A 20,767-nucleotide genomic window follows, 5' to 3' on the forward strand; every position below is an offset into this window, starting at 1 on the left:
GAGTCAGGACTAAACATGGACCGGCCTCCTGCTGGTGCCAGAGTCAGGACTAAACATGGACCGGCCTCCTGCTGGTGCCAGAGTCAGGACTAAACATGGACCAGCCTCCTGCTGGTGCCAGAGTCAGGACTAAACATGGACCGGCCTCCTGCTGGTGCCAGAGTCAGGACTAAACATGGACCGGCCTCCTGCTGGTGCCAGAGTCAGGACTAAACATGGACCGGCCTCCTGCTGGTGCCAGAGTCAGGACTAAACATGGACCGGCCTCCTGCTGGTACCAGAGTCAGGACTAAACATGGGGAATCTGCTATGCAGTTAAAATCTGGAACAGTCGTGAAGATGTGAGACAGGCTTATACTCGAGCAATGTTCAATTTAGGCTAAAAATGTTTTTTTTTATTTGTGCATATGACTGAAAGGGTTTTGTTTGCACTCTTCTCTTTTATTGTCTCCACTCACCTGCGCGTCGCGTAGCCTTAATATATGCTATTTATTATTTAATTTTATTAATGCCATTCCATAATTTTCTAATTCTATTCCTTTACTTACCTTATGTTCTCCCTGGTCCTGATCATTTTGGTGTGTTTTTTGGTATGATAATAATAATGATAATAATAATCTTCATCTTCTTCTTCTTCTTGTGTTTTATGGCGGTTGATGTCCAAGTGTTACATTACCGTTCATTCATTAACAAGTAATGTTGTTTTATGGCGGATTAAGAAGTAATGAAGTCTAAAGAGTGAAGTCTAAAGAGTGAAGAAGAAGAATAAAGTCTTCTTCTTTAGGCTTTAGGCATAAAACACCAAAGAAGAAGATGATGACCCATGATGCCCGGTCACGTGACGATATACAGAATATGCTTCATGTCGTCACATTAAAGCATTCAATTGGGGCCTACCATGTCTGAAAAATTACTTTATCTCAGCCCAGATCAGAGCACTACTATACTGGTGTGACCCAGAATACGAGGCGCAATGGAAAAATATTGAATGCAATGCTGTGCCGGGGGTTCCTGTACAGGCCTTATTGGCAGATGACGAACGGCTGAATAACCTGGAGGAAGTTGAGAACCCATGGGTAAAATCTGCACTTATGACATGGAAGAAGCTAATCAAAACATATAAAATGAACAAAGACATTAAAATACTACGCTGGATGGCTTATGATCAAAGCTTTAAGCCAAACCGCACCGATCTAAGATTCAAGATATGGATAACAAAGGGCATAAAAGTTTTTTACCAGATTGTGAAAAACAACCAAATGGAAAGCTTCGATATGTTGAAAAAATCCTATAGGTACTTACAAATCAGGAGCTATTATAATCAAGAAATAAAACAAAGCACCAACAATTACAATACTCTTTCTGAGATCTTTATCAAAGCATATAAATCGGAACTCTCAAAAGGAATCATATCTAAAGAAAATGGATGTATCAATGACATGGACAGCCAATCCACTAAATATATTAAAAGTAAATGGGAAAAGGAAGGTAATTTTGTTTTGACGAATGAGGAATGGGAAGAAATATGTAAATCACAGTGGAGGACCACAAAGTCCCATGTTTGGAGGGAATTTTGTTGGAAAAATGTGACCCATTTTTTCATAACACCAAGTCAGAGTGCACATTGTTCACAGGGAGGGGCCGAATGCTGGAGAGACTGTGGTTGCCGGGAGGCAGATCATTACCATGTGTTTTGGGTATTTTGGTCTCAAAACTCCTGGCATGAACATAATGGATGGATATCTATGGAACATACTTTTGGCCGCCGGGAAGAAGACAATAACAAAAAAGTGGATGACCCAAGCTGCCCCGACGGTTAAGGACTGGACGGACATCATAACTGACATACGCAACATGGAAAAAATAACCGCCAGACTCAACTTGAAAATGGACAAATTCAACAAGCAGTGGACAAAATGGGACTCATACTTCTTGCCATAAGATGCTTTAACCCCTTTTTTTTCGATTAGATGCAACCTAGTTCACTTTCTGCTAACCCCTATCCTTTACATATTTTGAATTCGCTATGTCCTACTCAGCCACACACCCCTTTCCTTTTTTTTTCTTTTTTTTTCTTCTTATTCTTCTTATTTGTTTTATTTATTTGTATTATTTACATAAATAAGAGAAAATGTTTGTACGAGAGAGAGAAAATGGCAAAAAAGAAAAAAGAAAGACCCAACAAGGGTTCTAGAACTTGTGAATTAGGTCTAGAACCACCTACAAAGTACTAGAAGCTCTAGAACTAAAAAAGTAGTTCTACAAAGTTGCTCTAGAACTAACTACTACTACTATTCCACCGTTCTAACAAAATAGGAAAAATTGCAACTTTGACGAGAAATCCTTAAAGATACCAAAAAATACCAAAAGTAATAGCCGGAATAACAAAGAAAAATATCTACAAAAAGAACCTTGAATGAGGAAAATCAGACAAAAAAACGCAACCTGTGAAACGGTCCAAAAAACATGTTATATAACATCTGTAATAATAAAGCTCTTCTAGAACTGATGTGACTGGTAATGTACTACACGGCCACTCAATAATGATCATAAGGATAATGATAATGAATGATTATTTGGCTACATATTTAACAACTCCTATTGAGATTTCTTTCTCATAACACCTGACCCAATGTCACATTTCTTCACTTTTTTCCATGTTGTGTATTGACTCAGATGGAGGGCAGGGCCACAGTGAAGCAGACAGGAAACACATCTGCGACGTCTGCGAACACTGATCATTTTCCCTCAGTACAAGTCACTTCTGGCACTTCCCTCTCAGCTGTCTGCTCCCACATCTGTCTCTGAACGCTGCAAGGTAAGACCGTAAGATAAAGAGTGTTGTTTTCTACTTTTTCTCTTGTCTGTTGGGCCTGAAGTTATTCTCCCATTCAATCTTTTGTTTGCATTCCTCTTGAGGCCAGTGGAAGAATGCGGCAGTAACACAATGAAATCTGTCATTCGCGCAACTCTTGCCAGTTTTAACATTTTAAATTCGCAGCGTACTCCTAATGGTTTTATCTGGTTCTATGTTGCGTCACTGAGTATCATGTCAATCTTAATAACTGTAATTTAGAAGATGAAAATATTACTTCCTTAAACCAAGGGTGGAGTCACTGAGTCAGTTACTAGTTCTGCACTAGTAGCACTCACTGAGAAAAAGGTGTTTAAGGGTCAAAATACAACAAAGCAAGATATTCTTTTCAGTAAGTTTTGATACACATTATAATAAACCAGTTAGATGTAGATATAGGTTCAATTGAACTTTTAAGACCTGAAGCATTGCACTGCTTTATAAGTCTGTGCTGAAGGTGTTATAGTATGTGCAATTGAATAGAACACACTATAACGCACAAAATCACATCAAGTGTTGAATATCACAAATTGTTTAAAGAAAAATAAGGAAAAAAAGCCCTGCGACGAGTTGACCACTGTCCAGGGTGTAGCCCGCCTAAGGCCCAAAGTCACTGGGATAGGCTCCAGTCACCCGCGACCCGGAAAGGGAACAAGCGGTAGAAAATGAATGAATGAAGAAAAACGATCTAGTCTAAATAAATGACATACAGCCGTACGTTTAAACTTGCATAAATGATTGAACTATGGTCCATCTCTGACCTTGTGTGTCAAATAAACTTAAATAAATCCATTAATTAATTAATCGATGATGATAATGACTATCAGTACACAGCCAAAATATAAACAAATACCACATTCACAGTTCTACACCGTAAGACGAGGTTTTCTACAGTTATTTGGCATTGATGGACCACAAATGGAGCTGGTTAAGCCATTTGAGTAAAAGTCATTGGACAGATGGATGTGACAGTGGCTTGCTCTCCCAGTAATTATCAGCCTGGTGTTTAGCTTTAGCCAGGAACCAGGAACCCGACTCTATCCACCCCCGGACGCCCGCCTCGTATCCACGGGCCGCAGGTTGGCTTTCATCACACCAGCTCCTGTTACCTGGTGCATATAAGCTAACCAGGGCAAGCAAGCGCAAACACAACCGACAACCAGGCCTTTTGGGTCTCTACACGCTCACAATAGCGCCAACGCCAATAGAGATCAGTTGGGACACAGGATGGAGTCAGAATGGAGCATACCGCAAATCCAAGTACCAGACGAGATTATGCAGTTAAGTGGAGCAATGACTTTAAAATATGTGCCATACCTTGCTTATTTTACCCTGCCTGTTCTCCTCTCCTACAAGATGCCTTCAACTCCTCCTCCTCTGGGCTTGTTTCCTTCAAACAAACATTGATAATTGATTTAGAGTCATTTTAAATCTTATCTGGTAACAACAATGATAACGTTATCTGAATGGGATACAACAAATGGACCTAGATCTGCACGTTTGCCTCAATGCCGACAGTTTGCTTTGTACATCACCCTAAGTAACAATTTTCTAAGAACGTGTTAATGGTAAGTAACACGTGTGCCAGTAATCACGCTAATGTGGGGTTGTTTTTCCTGCATTTGTTTATTGGTTGTGGTTACGTCTTGGCGCCTTTCTAGGTATCACAAAGATAAGCCTAAGTCTAATGCCTATTATCTATCTAGATCTCCCTAATCAAGGCAATAGATCTCACAGATATTGGCTGAACAATATAAACTATAACCGTACAGCAGCTTTTTCAGACAAGTTTGCTCACACAGAGACAGGATGAAGAGGAAAAGGAGCCGAGCTTGTGGTTTAGTTTCACCGTTAACATTTCCTTGTTTGAATAAATTAGACAGCGTGCATAGAATAGACTCACATACTTATTTTCAGCGTGATACAGCTTGCATACTGCCACTCCTTTTTTTTTTTTTGCTTTGACACCACAGTACAATGCCCATTTTGGCTTCAAGTTACATAAAAGTGATGTAATCTATCATGCAACACAAGACCTCATTTTGTGTTGAGACTTGGTGTAATGACACTCATCACAAAAGCCACAAATTGAGAGTGATTTATGTACAATATCGTGCACAATAACGGAATTTGCTTGTTTTTGAATTTTTTGTGACTTCTTTTTCACATCCCTACTTTTGCTTGCACTTCCTCATCCATATTCCCCTTCAGTGGAATAACACTTGAGTAACAATGACTGTGTGTCTCCGTGCAGCATGCTCCCCATCCAGGCGGTTCCAGGTCAGTTTGGCCCTGAGGTCCGGACGCCGGGCCTTTGGGTGTGGCGGGTGGAGAAGATGAAGGCCATGCTGCTGGACCCCACCGAGATCGGAGCGTTCTTTAACGGAGACTCCTACCTGGTGCTGCAAAACCGCGGCGTGAACGGGGCCGACCTCCACATGTGGATCGGTAAGAAGTTGGTGAAATCATCTGACTGTGAAATGTAGTTAAGCATGCTGGTCCTGCTGGTTGTGTCAGGACAAAGTGTTTAGATGAACATAACTAAACTAAACACTATATAGTTGGTTTTACATGTTGTTTTGTGGATGAATCCTGCATTGTTCTGCAGTTGTGGCTAGGCATTTATTTGAAAAAGTCAAACTCAGGCTCGTACATGTCGGGTTCTACAATGTCAGCCATTTTAAAAAAACAACACATAAAAGACAATCTGCTGCTTGTTGTGGTGAAATGTCACTATGAAAAGGCGTAGCAGTGCTGCAGTTTCGAACAGGAAGTCAATGGACCCATTTCTATCATTATTAAGCTGTTTTGGATCAATATTGTGGTGTAGAATGAACTAATTGTAAAACAATGATCATCTTATGTCATAGCTCAATAATAGGTGGCTGAAAGCAAAGTATTTTCTCTGTTACTTTGTCTACAGGTGTCACAATTCACCCTCCAAATTATTATTATTTTTTTTTTCAATACATCTTCTACAGTGACGTCTGGGTAAATTAAATCAGGTTAAATTAAGACTTCACCAGTATGAAAGCAACTTTATTTAGCTTAGTTATGCACAAATACAAACACCAGTGGTTAATCTAAAAAATAATCAATTTATTTGAATTTTGTGCTAATTTTCATGTTTTTTTATTTGCCTCACGAACGACACCCACATAGTAATATATAGTGGGATGAGCTGCCATGCTTCAGTGGTCCTTATTGCGTGGCCTCGGTCCTCAGGTGAGCGCCTAATGAGCGTGACAGTAACACTGATGACACACGAGACACAAAGCTGACCCTTAGCCCCAGGCAATGGGATGACGGCCCGATGACAGTGCACGGGGAAGCGGCGCCCATTAAAAATACATGACACCTGTTACAGTCCTCAAATAGGCCTGTTGTTTCCAGCATGTATCCGGTGCTTAGGTAACTCTGAGATCGTAGAGGGCTCTGTTTTGGCCAAGTGCACACTCCTCTCCAAAGCGCCTCTGTTTTTGTCCCAGTCTTTCCATGACCCTTCACCTTTGTCAGTGTCATTGTGTCATATGTGACCGACAGAGTAACCTCTCTGCCCCACGCCAACAATATTCATATTTAAACACATCCATGTCCATCACTGTGATCAATCAGCTTCATGATGTTCAAAATTCAACACTTTAACTTTACATACATCCACCAACACTAGGATGAATAAAAGCTTTCATAAATTATAAAGTTTTTATTTTTATCACTCTGAAACCCATGGATTAATGAGAATAAAATGTATTTATATACACAACACTATATTAACAATTAGGTCTAATTATAAAGATAATCAACACATTTCGTGGATCTATTTTATTTGATTTGCAGTTATTTATAAATTCATTTTTTTATTTTTCTTAAAGTTTAAAAACTTTTAGAAGGTTGTTTTCGTATGCAATTTTGTAAACATAGATCTCTAACTTTAAAAACACACAAAAAAACGTAATTCCCGATAATTTACAGAAAATTAAGTTATAATATAGAGTAATTTAAACATAGTGAAAGTCAACCCAAGCCAACCATTTGTCATGGTTATTGTCAAACTTGTATTTTAGATCCTACATTATATATATCTGAACACTCACATGTGTGCTATTTGGGAAACTACTTACCATAAACATACTTTACAGGTGAGAAGTCGTCCCGTGACGAGCAGGTGGCCTGTGCCATGTTGGCCACTCAGCTGGACAACTACCTGGGAGGAGACCCGGTGCAGCATCGGCAGGTTCAGGGCTATGAGTCCCCAGAGTTCATGGCCCTGTTTCCCAGAGGCGTGAGCTACAAGGTCAGCATCATGTTCAGGATGTGAAGACTTCTCTAGTTTATAAAAGCACATTTAAAAAAAAAAAAGCCAAATGTGGGGGATGATTTTACATTTATCTTGTAACAATCATATCAAACTCATGTTGATTTGATCTACTATAATATAATGGTATATAAAAGATTATTATCCCTTTATTACTTTATATCAACGCGTCAGTGCAAAGTGCAAGTTCCTGGTGGAATGGCCGGTTTTAACCTTGAGCCTCAATCAATGTGGGACGTGTTTGCAGGAGGGTGGTGTGGAGTCTGGCTTCAGGAGGACCCAGGGCTCCGGACCGGTGCAGAGGTTATACCAGATCAAAGGGAAACGCAACATCCGTGCCAAGGAGGTGGAGCTGTCCTGGGCCAGCTTCAACAAGGGCGACTGCTTCATCCTCGACCTCGGAGATGTTAGTACACTAATCTGTCACAATGTTCCTTTCAAACTTTTGCACCGTTAATCCCTGCATTGTATTTAAGAGTTAGTGAGACTGGGGCGACAGTAAACACAGACAAATTAATGATTTCATAGACTAATGCTACTTGAGGATTGAGTGCTACCTTTTTTTTAGATTTAGATTTAGGAGGTTACATTAGTGACTGAGAAAAGAAAGATGGGCAGGAGATGATGGGGTGGAGGAGAGTGACAGGAATCAACTGCGATGTTGTGAGAACAGAAGAGAAAGATGTAAAAACACAGCATTCAGGATTGATATGGTTGAATTTGAGTGGAATGGATCATTGGATCATCATCTTCTTTCTGTAAAGGCTGGAGTCAAGCATATTTCAACTGCACCAACTATTATAGAACACTACCTTTGCTATTGAAAAGTCACTGTTACAAGTCACTGTATGTTATGTATTGCATCGTTTGGTTAAAATATTTGCCCACTAACCCTTAAGATGGTGTATGGAGATCTATGTGTCTATATGCGGAATGACTGTATTATTGGTGGTGGTTGGAGGGTCCATAAACTGTGCTAAGTCTAGGAAAGCTGTTATTTATTTAAAATGTTACGATAATGTACGATAATATATAAGATAAGTTTATTTTTCCATTATTATTATCATTATTATTATTATTATTATTATTATTGTCTTACGCTAGCTGTTTTTTATTTAATTTTATATATTAATTCTTTATTTATTTCTTTATTTATTTTTATCTTTATTATTTTTCCCCTCCATCCCTTGTTGGGAAATGGGAGGTTTTGTATATAGGAGTTTTTGTTTATAAGAGTTTTTGTTTATAAGAGTTTTTGTTTATAAGAGTTCTATTGAGAGTGTTTTTTAAAACTTCCTATAAGTTATCTGTCCTTTTCCTCTGTATCTACCTGCGTTGCAACAATGAAATTTCCCCATGTGTGGACAATAAAGGATTATCTTATCTTATTTTATCTTATAAAGGCCTATGTCGATAACTTTTTATGTCACGTTTGTCTAACACCAAAAGTGAAGCACAGTAAATTGGGACGTTCAGAGGACCGACGGCTTAAACTATCTGTAACGTTTCAAACCAATGTAGTAGATCCTTTATCATTTTAATCATATATTTATCAAATGTAAAAGTGCCAATAATAGGACTATACCGGGGCTAAATTAGGGCTTAACCAGGTCTAAACTCGAGCTACACCATTGCTACTCATATATTGTGCCCTCCAGACTATCGTCTCCTGGATCGGCTCGCAGGCCAATGTCTTTGAAAAGCAGAAAGTGCGGGAAATTGCATCACTCATCCGTGACGCCGATCGACATGGAAAAGCCAAAATTGTGGACAGCTGTGAGGGGGAAGAGCCAGAGGAGATGCTCAAGGTAAAACGACACAAAACACACCCAAAAGAAGACCAACCATTTGAAAATATGATGGTTTAACAAAGCGTGTTATTTTGCTGCGTAGGTGTTGGGTAAGATGCCGCCGCTGGCCGAGAGCACGCCCGAGGAAGACAGCAAAGCAGACGCCTCAAACTCTGCGTCTCTCTACAAGGTACAGTATATACACAAATATATACATATACACAACTTATAGTATAGCGTTGTCATTGTTCTCAAACTGGACTTCCTTTGGTCTTAATTGCACTTCTATTTCTATTGGTGTCTGTGTTTTTTGTGCGTGAATTAACCATGAAAATGTAAAACTAACAGCACAGACACAGAATAACCTCAGAAATGATAAGACTTTAGGAAAACAAAACCGATATGGCTTTTTGTTGCAGGTGTCAGATGCAACAGGATCAATGACAACAACCAACGTTTCGGAGAAGAGCCCGTTTGCCAAGGAGCTGCTGGTCCGTGACGACTGCTTCATCCTGGACAATGGCACGAATGGAAAAATCTTTGTTTGGAGAGGTAAACCTACACAGCGCCAACATATGAGATGCCAGTTGAATATTTGAATACTAGAGTAATGATCCCATGTTTTTATTGTTCCAAACTTGTCTTGCAGGTAAAGGTGCAAACGCCGAAGAGAAGAGAGTGGCGCTACAAATAGCTGATAACTTTATTGAACAAATGAATTATCCCAGAATGAAAACACAGGTTGGTTTACGTACGCTTTTAAGTAAATGTGCTGTGTTCGATTCAGTTAAGTTTACTGCATTGTAGCTGTGATGATGTGGTTTGTAGAGCTGGGAATCCTTGCGCACACAAAGGCAATAACACTAAATGTTTATTCTTTATAGGTCGAGATACTGCCACAAGGAAAAGAGACCATCATTTTCAAGCAATTTTTCAAACACTGGAATTGATAAGTTTTGACAAAGTTTGGACTGGGGACAAAAATACACAAAAAGTTACAATTGAACACATTTCATTTTTTTATACTTGTGTGTAAATAGTTGTAAGTTACCGTGGCTACTTTTTGACTCTTAAGATTCAATGCTACTTTTGTAAAATCCATTTCCTATGAGTTAAAATCAGTGAGTGAGTAAATGGTTTGGATTTTTTTATCACTTAGGTGGACTAGTGTCATAGATTACAAATAAATTAAATTGAAACTGGATTTGTGTGTCATTTTCCGTTTACCTTTTTCTAATGATCTTTTATTATGAATCTTTTATACATTTCAAATTTACATCAAAGTCAAGGCATTTCTTTTCATTGATTTTCATTGTTTCTAGAGCAAAATTACTTAGAAAGCCATGTCAGATATATTTTTCTGAGCTTTTAACCACTTTGTAACATCATCATTAGATTCATCTTTAGATTACTCAGAGTTTTATTTAAATAAATTCATGCATGTTTGAATAATCCTGTATTGTTCTGCATTTAAGAGTGCTCAAATTTCAGTTTTCACGTACACCTTATCTCTTCCTACAGTTCTTTGTGTTTACTTGCAATTGTGTGTAAAAAATCTGACTCTGTAGGACACAAAATGCCACATAGGCATTTTCAACAATAAAAACACACACATTAGAATCTTGTTCAAGTGAAATGCTAATATAAAGAGGCGGTCAAGTCCTCTCAGTTCTGCAGTTTTTTCAGCGGTTTTAAATCAATATTGCACTTTACAATGAACAAATAATAAAATAGTGATGTGAGTTATAGTTTAATTCTAATTAGCACTGATTTTGTGGCTGGTGCATCACAAAGAATTGAACAGGTCAACTGAATACCGGGTCGAATCTCGTTCCCAACATAATTACTGTCGGATGAGCGGTCAGATCCTGGCCCACTATTTACAATTTCAATATTACATTAAATCTGAAACGAAAGCATTGTTATTTTACAAAAGTTAAAACAACACTTGTATAAAAACGTTCTTATTATCCTATCATGCCAAGTATATATGTGTATATAACAACAGTTAGGGGTCACTAAGGAAGCTTATTTAAGAATAGAGATAAACCATTGTATACACATTTGACACGCAGTAAAGGCTGTTGTGTAACTTCTGGAAAACTGAGATTATCAGGGTTGAAAAGTCCATCTCCAGCTGCCTGATGGGTGCGCTCCGTGCAAGCTAAAGGCCATAAAAGAGTCCAGAGTCCAGAAAGAGAGACAGGCAAAGACGGACAGGGAAATAGAGGGAGGAAAAGAGAGGTGAATGAACTGGGGGGTGTTTATAAATGGCTTGGAGACGCTCAGGCACCTGTCAGTTCTGAGGAGTCGTCAGAGCTGCACCTACTGCGCCAACATCAGGTAGGCCTACATAATCTAGATCAGATTTGAGTTGAAACTATTTGAATATTTTTTCAATTTTGATAAAATCATAACGTAAACTGTAATAGAGCAGTGTTCGCGTACATAAATGCGTACACAGCATACAATTTGACATCTCTTTTCTTTCCTTGTTTCCGTTAGCGCTGGGACCAAGGCCCATGGAGCTGAAAAGTATTTTGAAGACTGCCAAAAGTAAGACGGCCTACTGGACCTCATTTTTAATTTGATTTCATTTGAACACTATTTACATCCGTGTTTGGGCGCTGTGATTGATGCTACGTTCTGTACGCAGGGCTCCGGGGGCCCCTAAAGGGTGACGGTGCGGCACACAGCTCCATCGGCGTGGTCCGGTGGTCCCTTCCAGAGGAGAGCGCTCCGGCGCACAGCTCCATCCCCAGCAGACCCTCTAAACTCGACACATTCTCCAAGTCATCACAGGTAAAGCACACAGTCAATTGGACCGAGAAGGTTTGTGAAGCTACCGAGTCATTTGAGTAATGTCCACGTATTTGTGCCGCAGAAACACCCACGACAACGGGGACTGCGGAACCTGCGCAGTCTGCAAGAATGTGTGCAGTTCATCGAGCACTGGAAGGCTCAGGTGGACCAAGTCTGGAAGGTAAGCTGACATTCACTGTAGGCCTATGTTTGTGCCTTACTACTGATTGTTCTACATTTGAACTGCTGGCAGCTGGAAAATGTCATATCTCAGAATGATACGAATAATAAAACAGATAGAAACAAAAGAAGATTAGATCCAATTGAATTACATACTGTAGATGGCACTTTGGCTGGACATTTCTGGGACAAAATTTCTTCTATTTGCAGAGTGTATATCAGTGTTTAGTGTTACCAAGGAAACAATATAATGATGTGCATGACAAAGAAACTGATATGACTAATTGCCAGTCACACCCATGACCTTTCACACAGTTAGGCTGGCACAGCATTTGTGAAGTTTAGTGCCCTCCGCATGATGCATCTGTCTGCTATGACACATATTACAAATCACTTGTCACTACGACAATAATTTGTAAAATATGCTGAGTGTACTTTGTGGCTGTGACAGGGTGCAGCTGACCCAGAGGAAGGTTGCAGCAGTAAAAGAGATGAGGAGACCTCGGATGAGCGGACAGAAAGCAGTCTGGAGGAGAGCAGGAAGTTAATTATGGAGTGGGCTGATGAGCTCCTCCATGTTGATAAGGTAACTGTTCAATACAGCTCTCTTTTTATTTAATTTTGTTGAACTAAATATGTACCATTACTTAAAAAGTTTGTGTTTTTAGCTTCTGAAGGAGAGCCCAAAACCAGGTGAAGGTCCAGGAAAGCAAGATAAGGAAGTGAATCCAAAAGAGGATGCTCAAATGAGAATCAAGGCATGGGCAAAGGAGCTCCTAGAGGCTTCAGAGGTAAAGAGTCCAACCTAAACACTCTCAAATGACTGTAAATAGCAGTATCACAAATCACAAAATGTAATACAGTTCAACTAAAGGAAATTTTAAAAATGTATTTAGACACTTTTATAATGGCAGTAGTTTTAGTATTTACTTAAATTGACCATGCGCCTCATGAGGAATGTGCAAAAACTGAAATAAGTAAAATAATTTATTTCATTATTTCAAGAAATGTAGTTTGAAGAAACATCAAAAGAAACATCAAATTCAGAAAGAACAAGAAAAGAAAAAACTGTTGTTATTTTGAGTATAATATTCCTTGGCTTGAATTTTCCTAAGTATGGTTTTCTATGGACATGGAATCATGCAGGTGATGGGCAATCACACAGAGTTATAATAAATAATATCCAAAAGGCATCTAGTCCGTACTTTAAAACATTTGGTTCCTTTGCCATTCACTGTTAGTTTTATGTAACACATATTTAGTTTATTAATCTGCGGAGATCAAGGCACATTTAAATCTAAAAGCAATTTGAAGCAATCTTTACTGAAACTTGTCACTTATTCTTTCCCTGTGCTGCACTGCACACAGCCATGGTCATAGCCACGTACTGTACACAAGAGCTTTTTTTTACATCTGTTCTGCAAAGTTAGATCTAAGTCTATCTTGTTTCTATACTCCTGCTGTTCTAAAACTGTGCTGGAATTTCTTCACTGTGGGAAAATACAAGTTCTCTTAGCTTAATTTATTTTATCTTAAGTACAGATTTGCGTCATTGAGATTTATTTTGGGCTTGTTTCTTTCAGAATTGTGGTGTGCCAAGTCAGAATCTGGGGTGCGTGCTTCGATTGTTAGGCCTCAAAAAGAAACGTCTGGGAAACCTGCTCCCACTGATGGAGTTTATTACATGGTCCCTGCTCAGAGAGGACAGCATGGTGAGCATACTTTATATTTGAATGTGTGAAATCAATGCAAAACCTAACCTAACTTATGATTTGACCCAGTAAAGACTAATATTAAATTGAACCTCATATAAACCATGGGATTATATGACTCAAATCGGTGCTTGTGCCAACTGATAGCGCTGAGTGGGCAGAAGGAAAATGGTAATTTGGTTTCTATGCACAAAGTTCAGCTGTAAATCTGCAATTGGTTTCATTTTGAAACGCACAAAATATCCTTTCAATATCTTTACACTCATTTTAATAGGGTCGTGAATTACTGTCACTTGTGGGAAAAGGAAACCTACTTTCTGCTTGTTTCAGGAGATGATCCCTCAGTTGTGGCTGCAGGCAAAGCAAAAGACCTGGGAAGCTGGAATCCTGAGATACATTCCCAATTCAGGTACAAAACTATTTTTCAAAGTGAAACCAACAATGATTCTCTTAACACTTTTTGCAAATGTTCACAGTGTGGAGCTGGATTTGCAGTGCTGCAGGTGAGAACCAGAAACACTCGTCTTTTATTAATGTAATGTGCAAAATGTGAATTAACAAAATGAGAATGATTCCTTGGTTTAGCTGCACGAGGAAAGTAAGCACCAAAGTTAATGAATAATCAAACAAAACAATGCGAAACAATTTGCTAATTACTGCCACAAAATAAGAAAAATATTCATCTAAATGTTACTATTTGTGGCTGCTATATTATTGGATTTATGAGGTTCATAGGACATATTTACATCTAAATCTGTTTGTTTTAAACGCATAGCAACTTACTAATCATTACCTGTCCTTACAGCCGATGTGGTATTGGACCCTCTTACCCACAATCCCTGGCTGGAGCTATCAGACGACAACCGTACTGTTCAAGAGGCCCAGTTCATGTCCGACGTCTCCTACAACTCTCAACGATTCGACTCGCAGCCCTGCGTCTTGGCCTGGGAGGGCTACAACTACGGACGCCATTACTGGGAGGTGGAGACGGGCAGCAAGGGCGCATGGCGAGTGGGACTGACCACTGCCAACTCCAAAAGAGAGGGCCGCTTCTCCATGAGTCCTAAAGAAGGATACTGGGTGCTGTGGCACAGTGCTAACCATTTCTATGCCTGCACCAAACCAGAGACAGAGCTGCCAGCAAGGCTTTTTCCGAGGCGAATTGGGATTTACCTTGACTACAAAGAGGGGCAGATTTCATTTTACAATGCAGAGACCAAATCACACATCTACACCTTCAACAATGGGAGCTTCAAGGGGAAGCTGTATCCGATTTTTGCGCCTCTTGATGGAAACACCGTCATGAGAATTGTGCCTCAAAGCCTCAGTAAAATGGGCACTTTTATTAAATCATGGGACAGACTGTGATAAGTGATAAAACTGTGATGAAAACCGGTAATCTACATCCAGAAATACTTTTAGTATAATACTAAATACCATATATATATATATATATATATATATATAATACTTTGAAAATGTAGCGCCAAAATAGTGAATAACAGATCCGCTAAAAATGCTCTGCTCAATGTAACGTGCGAAAAAACAGCAAGTGTTAAAATATTATTTTCCTTTCTTGATTAAGAAAATGCCACAAGTAAAATGTGGTAAAACATTGAGAAAGGTCTTGATATTCACTTAGATTCTTAATGCATGGATATGCTTTTGTAAATGAAGTATTTTGTATTTAAGAAAATTTAATTTATTTAAAATAAAAAGCAAAATAAGGAGCAAATAGATGTTGTCTTGTCTTTCTGTTTTATATATTTTCTTATTTATTTTTGGGATATGGACAAGAGTGACTATGAAGACTAGAGTCACTTTGCTAAAGTGCCTCTTTTGGGAAGAAATTAAGTTATTTGTAGGAGCTGTTTATTCTGTATACGCATTAGTTATTTGTTTTTGTTTATGTTCTGTCAAATAAATTTACTTTTTGTTTTGCTCATTTGCAAATATATATTTGTTTTTTGTCATTTACATTGTATTTTACCATGTTAATATTTGTATTTTGGTTATTTTCAAATTTTCTACTGTTGCAATATTTCTTTTGATTTGGTTTATTGGTGCACCCAGGGGAAATAACCATTTTCTTTCTAAACCATCTTATCAATAATCTGATCTCTGTGTCATTTCTTTATCTGTTAGCTATCAGATCTTTGTGTTAGTTCTTTATCTTTTAACTATAAGATTGAGCATCACAATCAGGTTAATAATTGTCTTATATTTATTGAATACAAATGAACTGAAACAAACTACACAATTATGTGTATAAAACAAAAACTATTTAGATAATGTAAATAAGCTCATCAAACGACAATTATGTGTATATAAATGAATGGCGCACTACATAACTTTACTGGTGGAGAGACCGCCATCTGCATGGTGATTGATTGATTTTCCTTAAATATTCCATAGTGCAGAATTCAATTTACCTAGCTTACATTTATACAAATTAAGATATTTGTATCACCAAGAAATCCCTTGAAAACTTGCATTCTCAGATCTGACCTGTATCTTGGCCTGATGGCATCACTTGCTGGTCCCCATGGAGATAGAAAGGGTTTTTTTGACATACAGTGGAACGTTTTAGGCAAAGCAATAACATTTACATGGAAACATAAAGTTACATAGTGCACGTTTAAACAAATAACAATATTATTAGTATCATTGGATTGAAGATTATTTCCCAGTATTTGCATCTTCCTTCGAGAGACTCCAGTAAACATGTTCCCCCAGCACATGTTTAAAGTGGGAATCCAACTGAAATAAAAATGTGAAAATGAAAGTTAGAAGTTAAAAAAGGGTGTACAAGTCTTAAACCACAGACAGAGCAGTACCTTCCCTAAAGCAGAGTCCCTCGCAGTTTTGTTATCACAGAACAAAGGCTGTTTAGAGGAGCAAACCATGGACAAGGTGATTTCTTTTTTTTCAGGATCTAAGCAGGACAATAAAATACACAGCAATAAACAGGGACATCATTTGCAAGTGAAATAAACCTGTACTCTGTTATTCCATGTTTTCCAGGAAGTGTTAGCCTTAGCTAACACTTCCTGGAAGTTCTATTTTTATTGATTAATCCATTCATTTATTCAACACATATCTCCTAAAGGGGAGATATGATGCATAAAATACTTTAATGAGTTTTAACCTTGTTACAACCTAGTTAACTGTGTTTCCTCATCATTAGTTTACCAAAAGTTGTAGTTTAATTGATTCGTGCATGTTAAAAAGGTAAACCATCTATCCCCGCCCACAGCCCTGTACTTAGTTGTGATTATTTGAAAAATGAAGACTCAGATTGATACATGTAGGGTTCTAAAGTGTCACTGTATGTTACTGTGAACTGTCACTATGAAGACAATTATCAGTTCTTCTGTTTGAAACAGGAAGTCAATGGACCTGTTTCCATTATTAAGCTGTTTTATTTTGCAATATTGCAATTTTGAATTAACAAAATATTAAATTATGATCAACTTATGTTACTGTTCAATACCAAGTACCTACATAAAGCATAATATATCTCCTTTAATATCAATGGTCTGGTCAATTGAATCTTGTATTTGTTAGATTAAAATAACCCAAAATGTTCTAAATGTTTGATGATGACCAATTTGCAACCATCTTTCAGAAGCTTGGTACAACTTCATAATAACTACATCTAAATTAGCCTCAATAAATCATGAACAAACACTTAATTCAAAACAAATTGTTTATAAGAATGATTCAGGCTTAGAAACGAGTTACAGTAATTCAAGGTAAGGAGGGCGAGGTTAATAAATAACTGCCGGAATAATTCTTAATGAAACATCTGTTAATTAAGTCTTAAGTCTTTGTTCATGCTTTATTAAGGCTCTTAAATGTGTGGTTATTATAAGGTGTTACTGGAGTATTTCAGCTATAATTGTTGGATTGGAGCACATGAAATAGCCTTCCTTTGTAAGTGTAATTTGAGTTATATTATATGTTCTGATTAGGACTGAATGGTGATTTGGTGGCTGACGATGTGCTGCTGTGACTGAATGCTTCTCTGTTTAATGCAGCGCTTCTGTTTAAACAGTTCTGTCTAATACTGTCACTCTGAAAAGCTATATGAAGCCACTACAGTATATGAATCATTATCAACTCAAGTCTGCATAGATCCATGTTCAGTTGCATTCGCCTCACCTGTGGAAGATGTGAGTGTTTTAGACTCACTCAGGAGAGAGCCAGCCACCACCCGTACTTCAAAGGTGTAGGTACTCCCTGATTTCAAATTCCCAAAAGTGTGCATGGTGATATTGTCCAATGTCTTAGATTCTTTATGGCTCCAGAAGGTGGAGTTAAGAGACACCTCATACTGAACTGTCTTTGTGTTTTCAGGCGGATTCCAAGTGAAGGTGAGGTGAGTTTTGTTTTTACTGTTGAGGACAGCATCACGTGGGGGAACTGGCTCTAAAAACAAGATGTAAAAGAAATAGTCTCAAAATAAAGCATATGGGAGAAAGTAGCAGAATGGTGCAACAGACAAGAGTAACTCACTAGTGAAGATAGACCTGCTGACTCCGGGGCTCTTTATTCCGCTGACACTGTAAACCGTAACAGTGTAATTGGCTGCGCTTTTCAGATTCTCAATTTCCATTACTTTTTCATTCGTTTTCATTATTGTCTTTGTACCATCAAAATCCAATTCAACACTAAAAGTAGGAGACCCTTCAGAATAGTTCCATCTAGCTGTGATTTTTTCTGCTTCTGAAACAAGCTCTAGCTCTGTAACATCCTCTGGAGCTGCAGGACAAAATGTAATAAATAAATACCGTGTTACTTTTGGTTCAATGTACGCTGTATGTAATGTACACTCACATGTGAAGTTTTCCACTGTCTGACTCTCTCCTCGCAGGCTGTAATTTGCCAGTGCTGCCACTTCCAGAGTAATCTTGGTGCCACTGGGAAGATTAAGGATTTGAAGATTGTTGTCCATCACAGTCTCGTTGGCTGAAAAATCACGTTCCCTGATGGCAAACAGAAATAAGGTGTTAAATATAACTAAATGAACCAAGAGAAACAGTATGCAAGCACCTACCCAGAGCTGTAAGACCAAATGGCTAAATAACTTGTGGCCTCGCCTGTGGGTTTTTCCCATTCGAAAGAGAGGGAGGAATAACTGCCACTGTCAGCTACTAGTTGCAGGTTGGACACTTTTGCAGGCTCTGATGAGAAAATAAAGCGATAATAAATGCACAAATTCTCATTATATTAATAACTAAATGTTTGACTCACTAGTGAATGTAGAAATTGTGGAAGAAGCACTCCAGGAGGACTTGTCGCTGAATCCTGCTTGGACTTGGAATTTGTGCAAACTCCCAGGTATCAAGTCGCAGATAGTTGCACTGGATTCCGTCACATTGGTTTTCGGTTGGCCCTTTGTACTAATTGAGTACACATCCACATCACTTGAAGTTTTCTTCCACTTCAGAGATACACACTCTGTAGTCACGTCCACGATCTCGAGGTCTGACACTTTGTTGGGCACTGAAACAAAACGACACAAAACAGGATCAGTACAAGAGCAAGCAGTGTGGGATTTGGAGGAGAAGACCAGCCGGCACCTGTGTAGAAGGTGCCACTCTCTGGGTTGAGGCGTCGTCCACATTTCACAGGAAACACTTCAACCTTGTACCGGGTCCCTGCGGTCAGGTTGCGGACGGCAATGGTCAACTCCGTTTGGACCTCATCATATAGTTTATGGTCGACCTCCACACGGTAATAGTCAATAGCACCCGGCGCTTCTTCCCAATTGATTGTAGCACTTGTCGCTGTTATGTTAGTCACATGGACCTGGCCAAAGAACTTATCTGCAATTTATGATGGAGAATTATTGTATCCCCTGAATGAAGCATATTTCACAACCACAAGAGGTTAGGATTTTATCAGAAAGATCTTGGATGCTTTCAATATGATCACATTTCTAATGTTTTATGATTTCTAATGATTAATGACAAGGTGCAATTCTATAAAACAATAAAAGATCTAACTGAGTCTTAAAAGAAAACTGATGGGAAGGCTTTCGATCAGTGGTTCTCAAACTGTGGTGTCCTCTGGGACCTCTGCAGTTTGAATATTTGTTTGATTTAGAGACAAATCAGTTCACAGCTTTTGTCCTCTTTCAGGTTAATCATTGTTTAAATTTAGTCTCATCTTCGACCAGTTTCAAATTGGTGGCCCTCAGAAAGCTAAGTATTATCTTAGGTGGTACTGGGTGTGAGTTTGAAAACCACTGCTTTAGCTCATAGACCATGTTTGAGTAAAATTCTAATTTGTGATTGAACTATTTGTCATCTTTATTAAAATACTATGTGTGGTATATAAGTAAGTAGTACACAGTGAGTGAGTGAGTGAGTGAGTGAGTATTACCTTCATAACAAATGAAAGGCAGGAGGTCCGAGCAGGGTTTTTCTACCCAAGCTCCAAAGCGCAGTATGGCAACGCAGCTATCTTCTATGTAGTTCTTATCCGGATCAGGTACATCTCCGAACGGGATTGGTCTTCTGTCACACTCAGATACCATTGGTGTGAGCGTAACTGGGGCTGCAGAGGTAAAGGAGGTTGTCCTATGACTAGTACTTTGGATGGTAGTAGTTAGAAAAATGTTATTTGGTGTTTCACTCGTGCTTTGGGTGGTGGCACTTGGAATAGAGAAATGTGTCCCTTCGGTTGTGTTAAAGGATGTATTATTTTGAACAGAGTAGTCTGGCTCTACAGTAATTGGAGTACTAGTACTTTGAACAGAGCTTGGCTCTACAGAAACTGGAGTACTAGTATTTTCAGTAGAGTAGTCTGGCTCTATAGTAACTGAAGTACTAGTACTTTGAACAGAGCTTGGCTCAACAGAAACTGGAGTACTAGTATTTTCAGTAGAGTAGTCTGGCTCTATAGTAACTGAAGTACTAGTACTTTGAACAGAGCTTGGTTGTACAGAAAATGGAGTACTAGTATTTTCAGTAGAGTAGTCTGGCACTACAGTAACTGAAGTACTAGTACTTTGAACAGAGCTTGGCTCTACAGAAACTGGAGTACTAGTATTTTCAGTAGAGTAGTCTGGCTCTATAGTAACTGAAGTACTAGTACTTTGAACAGA

At 38.6% G+C, this 20,767-nt stretch overlaps 3 protein-coding genes across 4 annotated transcripts; 2 read left to right on the forward strand and 1 right to left on the reverse strand.

The window, feature by feature from the left end:
* Positions 1-2,678: 2,678 nt before the first annotated feature.
* Positions 2,679-10,163, forward strand: capgb (capping protein (actin filament), gelsolin-like b). 2 transcript variants are annotated; one of them, XM_072459036.1, is made up of 9 exons: positions 2,679-2,818; positions 5,109-5,302; positions 6,994-7,148; positions 7,417-7,575; positions 8,828-8,977; positions 9,063-9,149; positions 9,379-9,511; positions 9,609-9,700; positions 9,844-10,163. In XM_072459036.1, exons 2-9 carry the CDS (start codon positions 5,110-5,112, stop codon positions 9,907-9,909), a joined length of 1,035 nt encoding a protein of 344 aa, XP_072315137.1. In that variant the 5' UTR covers positions 2,679-2,818; position 5,109; the 3' UTR covers positions 9,910-10,163. The 2 variants fall into 2 exon arrangements, with proteins under 2 accessions (XP_072315137.1, XP_072315136.1); XM_072459035.1 differs by lacking the exon at positions 2,679-2,818 and adding an exon at positions 4,031-4,134.
* A 1,075-nt stretch (positions 10,164-11,238) lies between these two features.
* LOC140371711 (uncharacterized) lies at positions 11,239-15,161 on the forward strand. Its single transcript, XM_072458900.1, has 11 exons — positions 11,239-11,302; positions 11,465-11,515; positions 11,616-11,761; positions 11,844-11,942; positions 12,393-12,527; positions 12,610-12,732; positions 13,525-13,653; positions 13,984-14,062; positions 14,130-14,156; positions 14,459-15,074; positions 15,149-15,161. Exons 2-10 carry the CDS (start codon positions 11,482-11,484, stop codon positions 15,019-15,021), a joined length of 1,335 nt encoding a protein of 444 aa, XP_072315001.1. The 5' UTR covers positions 11,239-11,302; positions 11,465-11,481; the 3' UTR covers positions 15,022-15,074; positions 15,149-15,161.
* A 1,235-nt stretch (positions 15,162-16,396) lies between these two features.
* On the reverse strand, positions 16,397-20,543 carry LOC140372163 (receptor-type tyrosine-protein phosphatase eta). Its single transcript, XM_072459444.1, has 6 exons — positions 20,044-20,543; positions 19,239-19,484; positions 18,910-19,161; positions 18,713-18,839; positions 18,493-18,641; positions 16,397-16,413 (listed from the first exon to the last, which is right to left on the reverse strand). Exons 1-6 carry the CDS (start codon positions 20,195-20,197, stop codon positions 16,397-16,399), a joined length of 945 nt encoding a protein of 314 aa, XP_072315545.1. The 5' UTR covers positions 20,198-20,543.
* Positions 20,544-20,767: the final 224 nt, after the last annotated feature.

Source organism: Eucyclogobius newberryi, unplaced genomic scaffold (genome assembly GCF_026437365.1).
Source record: "Eucyclogobius newberryi isolate DKJ021-1_F unplaced genomic scaffold, fEucNew1.0.hap1 SCAF_22, whole genome shotgun sequence".
NCBI classification, from domain to species: Eukaryota; Metazoa; Chordata; class Actinopteri; order Gobiiformes; family Gobiidae; genus Eucyclogobius; species Eucyclogobius newberryi.

Bases quoted from the DNA above. Each gene is read 5' to 3' on its own strand.
- capgb (XM_072459035.1), top strand. From the start codon at position 4,082: ATGGAGTCAGAATGGAGCATACCGCAAATCCAAGTACCAGACGAGATT. The intron at 5,303-6,993 runs GTAAGAAGTTGG...CATACTTTACAG, and splicing joins CGACCTCCACATGTGGATCG to GTGAGAAGTCGTCCCGTGAC. The intron at 9,701-9,843 runs GTTGGTTTACGT...TATTCTTTATAG, and splicing joins ATCCCAGAATGAAAACACAG to GTCGAGATACTGCCACAAGG.
- LOC140371711 (XM_072458900.1), top strand. From the start codon at position 11,482: ATGGAGCTGAAAAGTATTTTGAAGACTGCCAAAA. The intron at 11,516-11,615 runs GTAAGACGGCCT...TTCTGTACGCAG, and splicing joins TATTTTGAAGACTGCCAAAA to GGCTCCGGGGGCCCCTAAAG. The intron at 14,063-14,129 runs GTACAAAACTAT...AAATGTTCACAG, and splicing joins GAGATACATTCCCAATTCAG to TGTGGAGCTGGATTTGCAGT.
- LOC140372163 (XM_072459444.1), bottom strand. From the start codon at position 20,197: ATGGTATCTGAGTGTGACAGAAGACCAATCCCGTTCGGAGATGTACCT. The intron at 19,162-19,238 runs GTGCCGGCTGGT...GTTTTGTTTCAG, and splicing joins GAGTGGCACCTTCTACACAG to TGCCCAACAAAGTGTCAGAC. The intron at 18,642-18,712 runs GTAGGTGCTTGC...GTTTGCCATCAG, and splicing joins ATTTGGTCTTACAGCTCTGG to GGAACGTGATTTTTCAGCCA.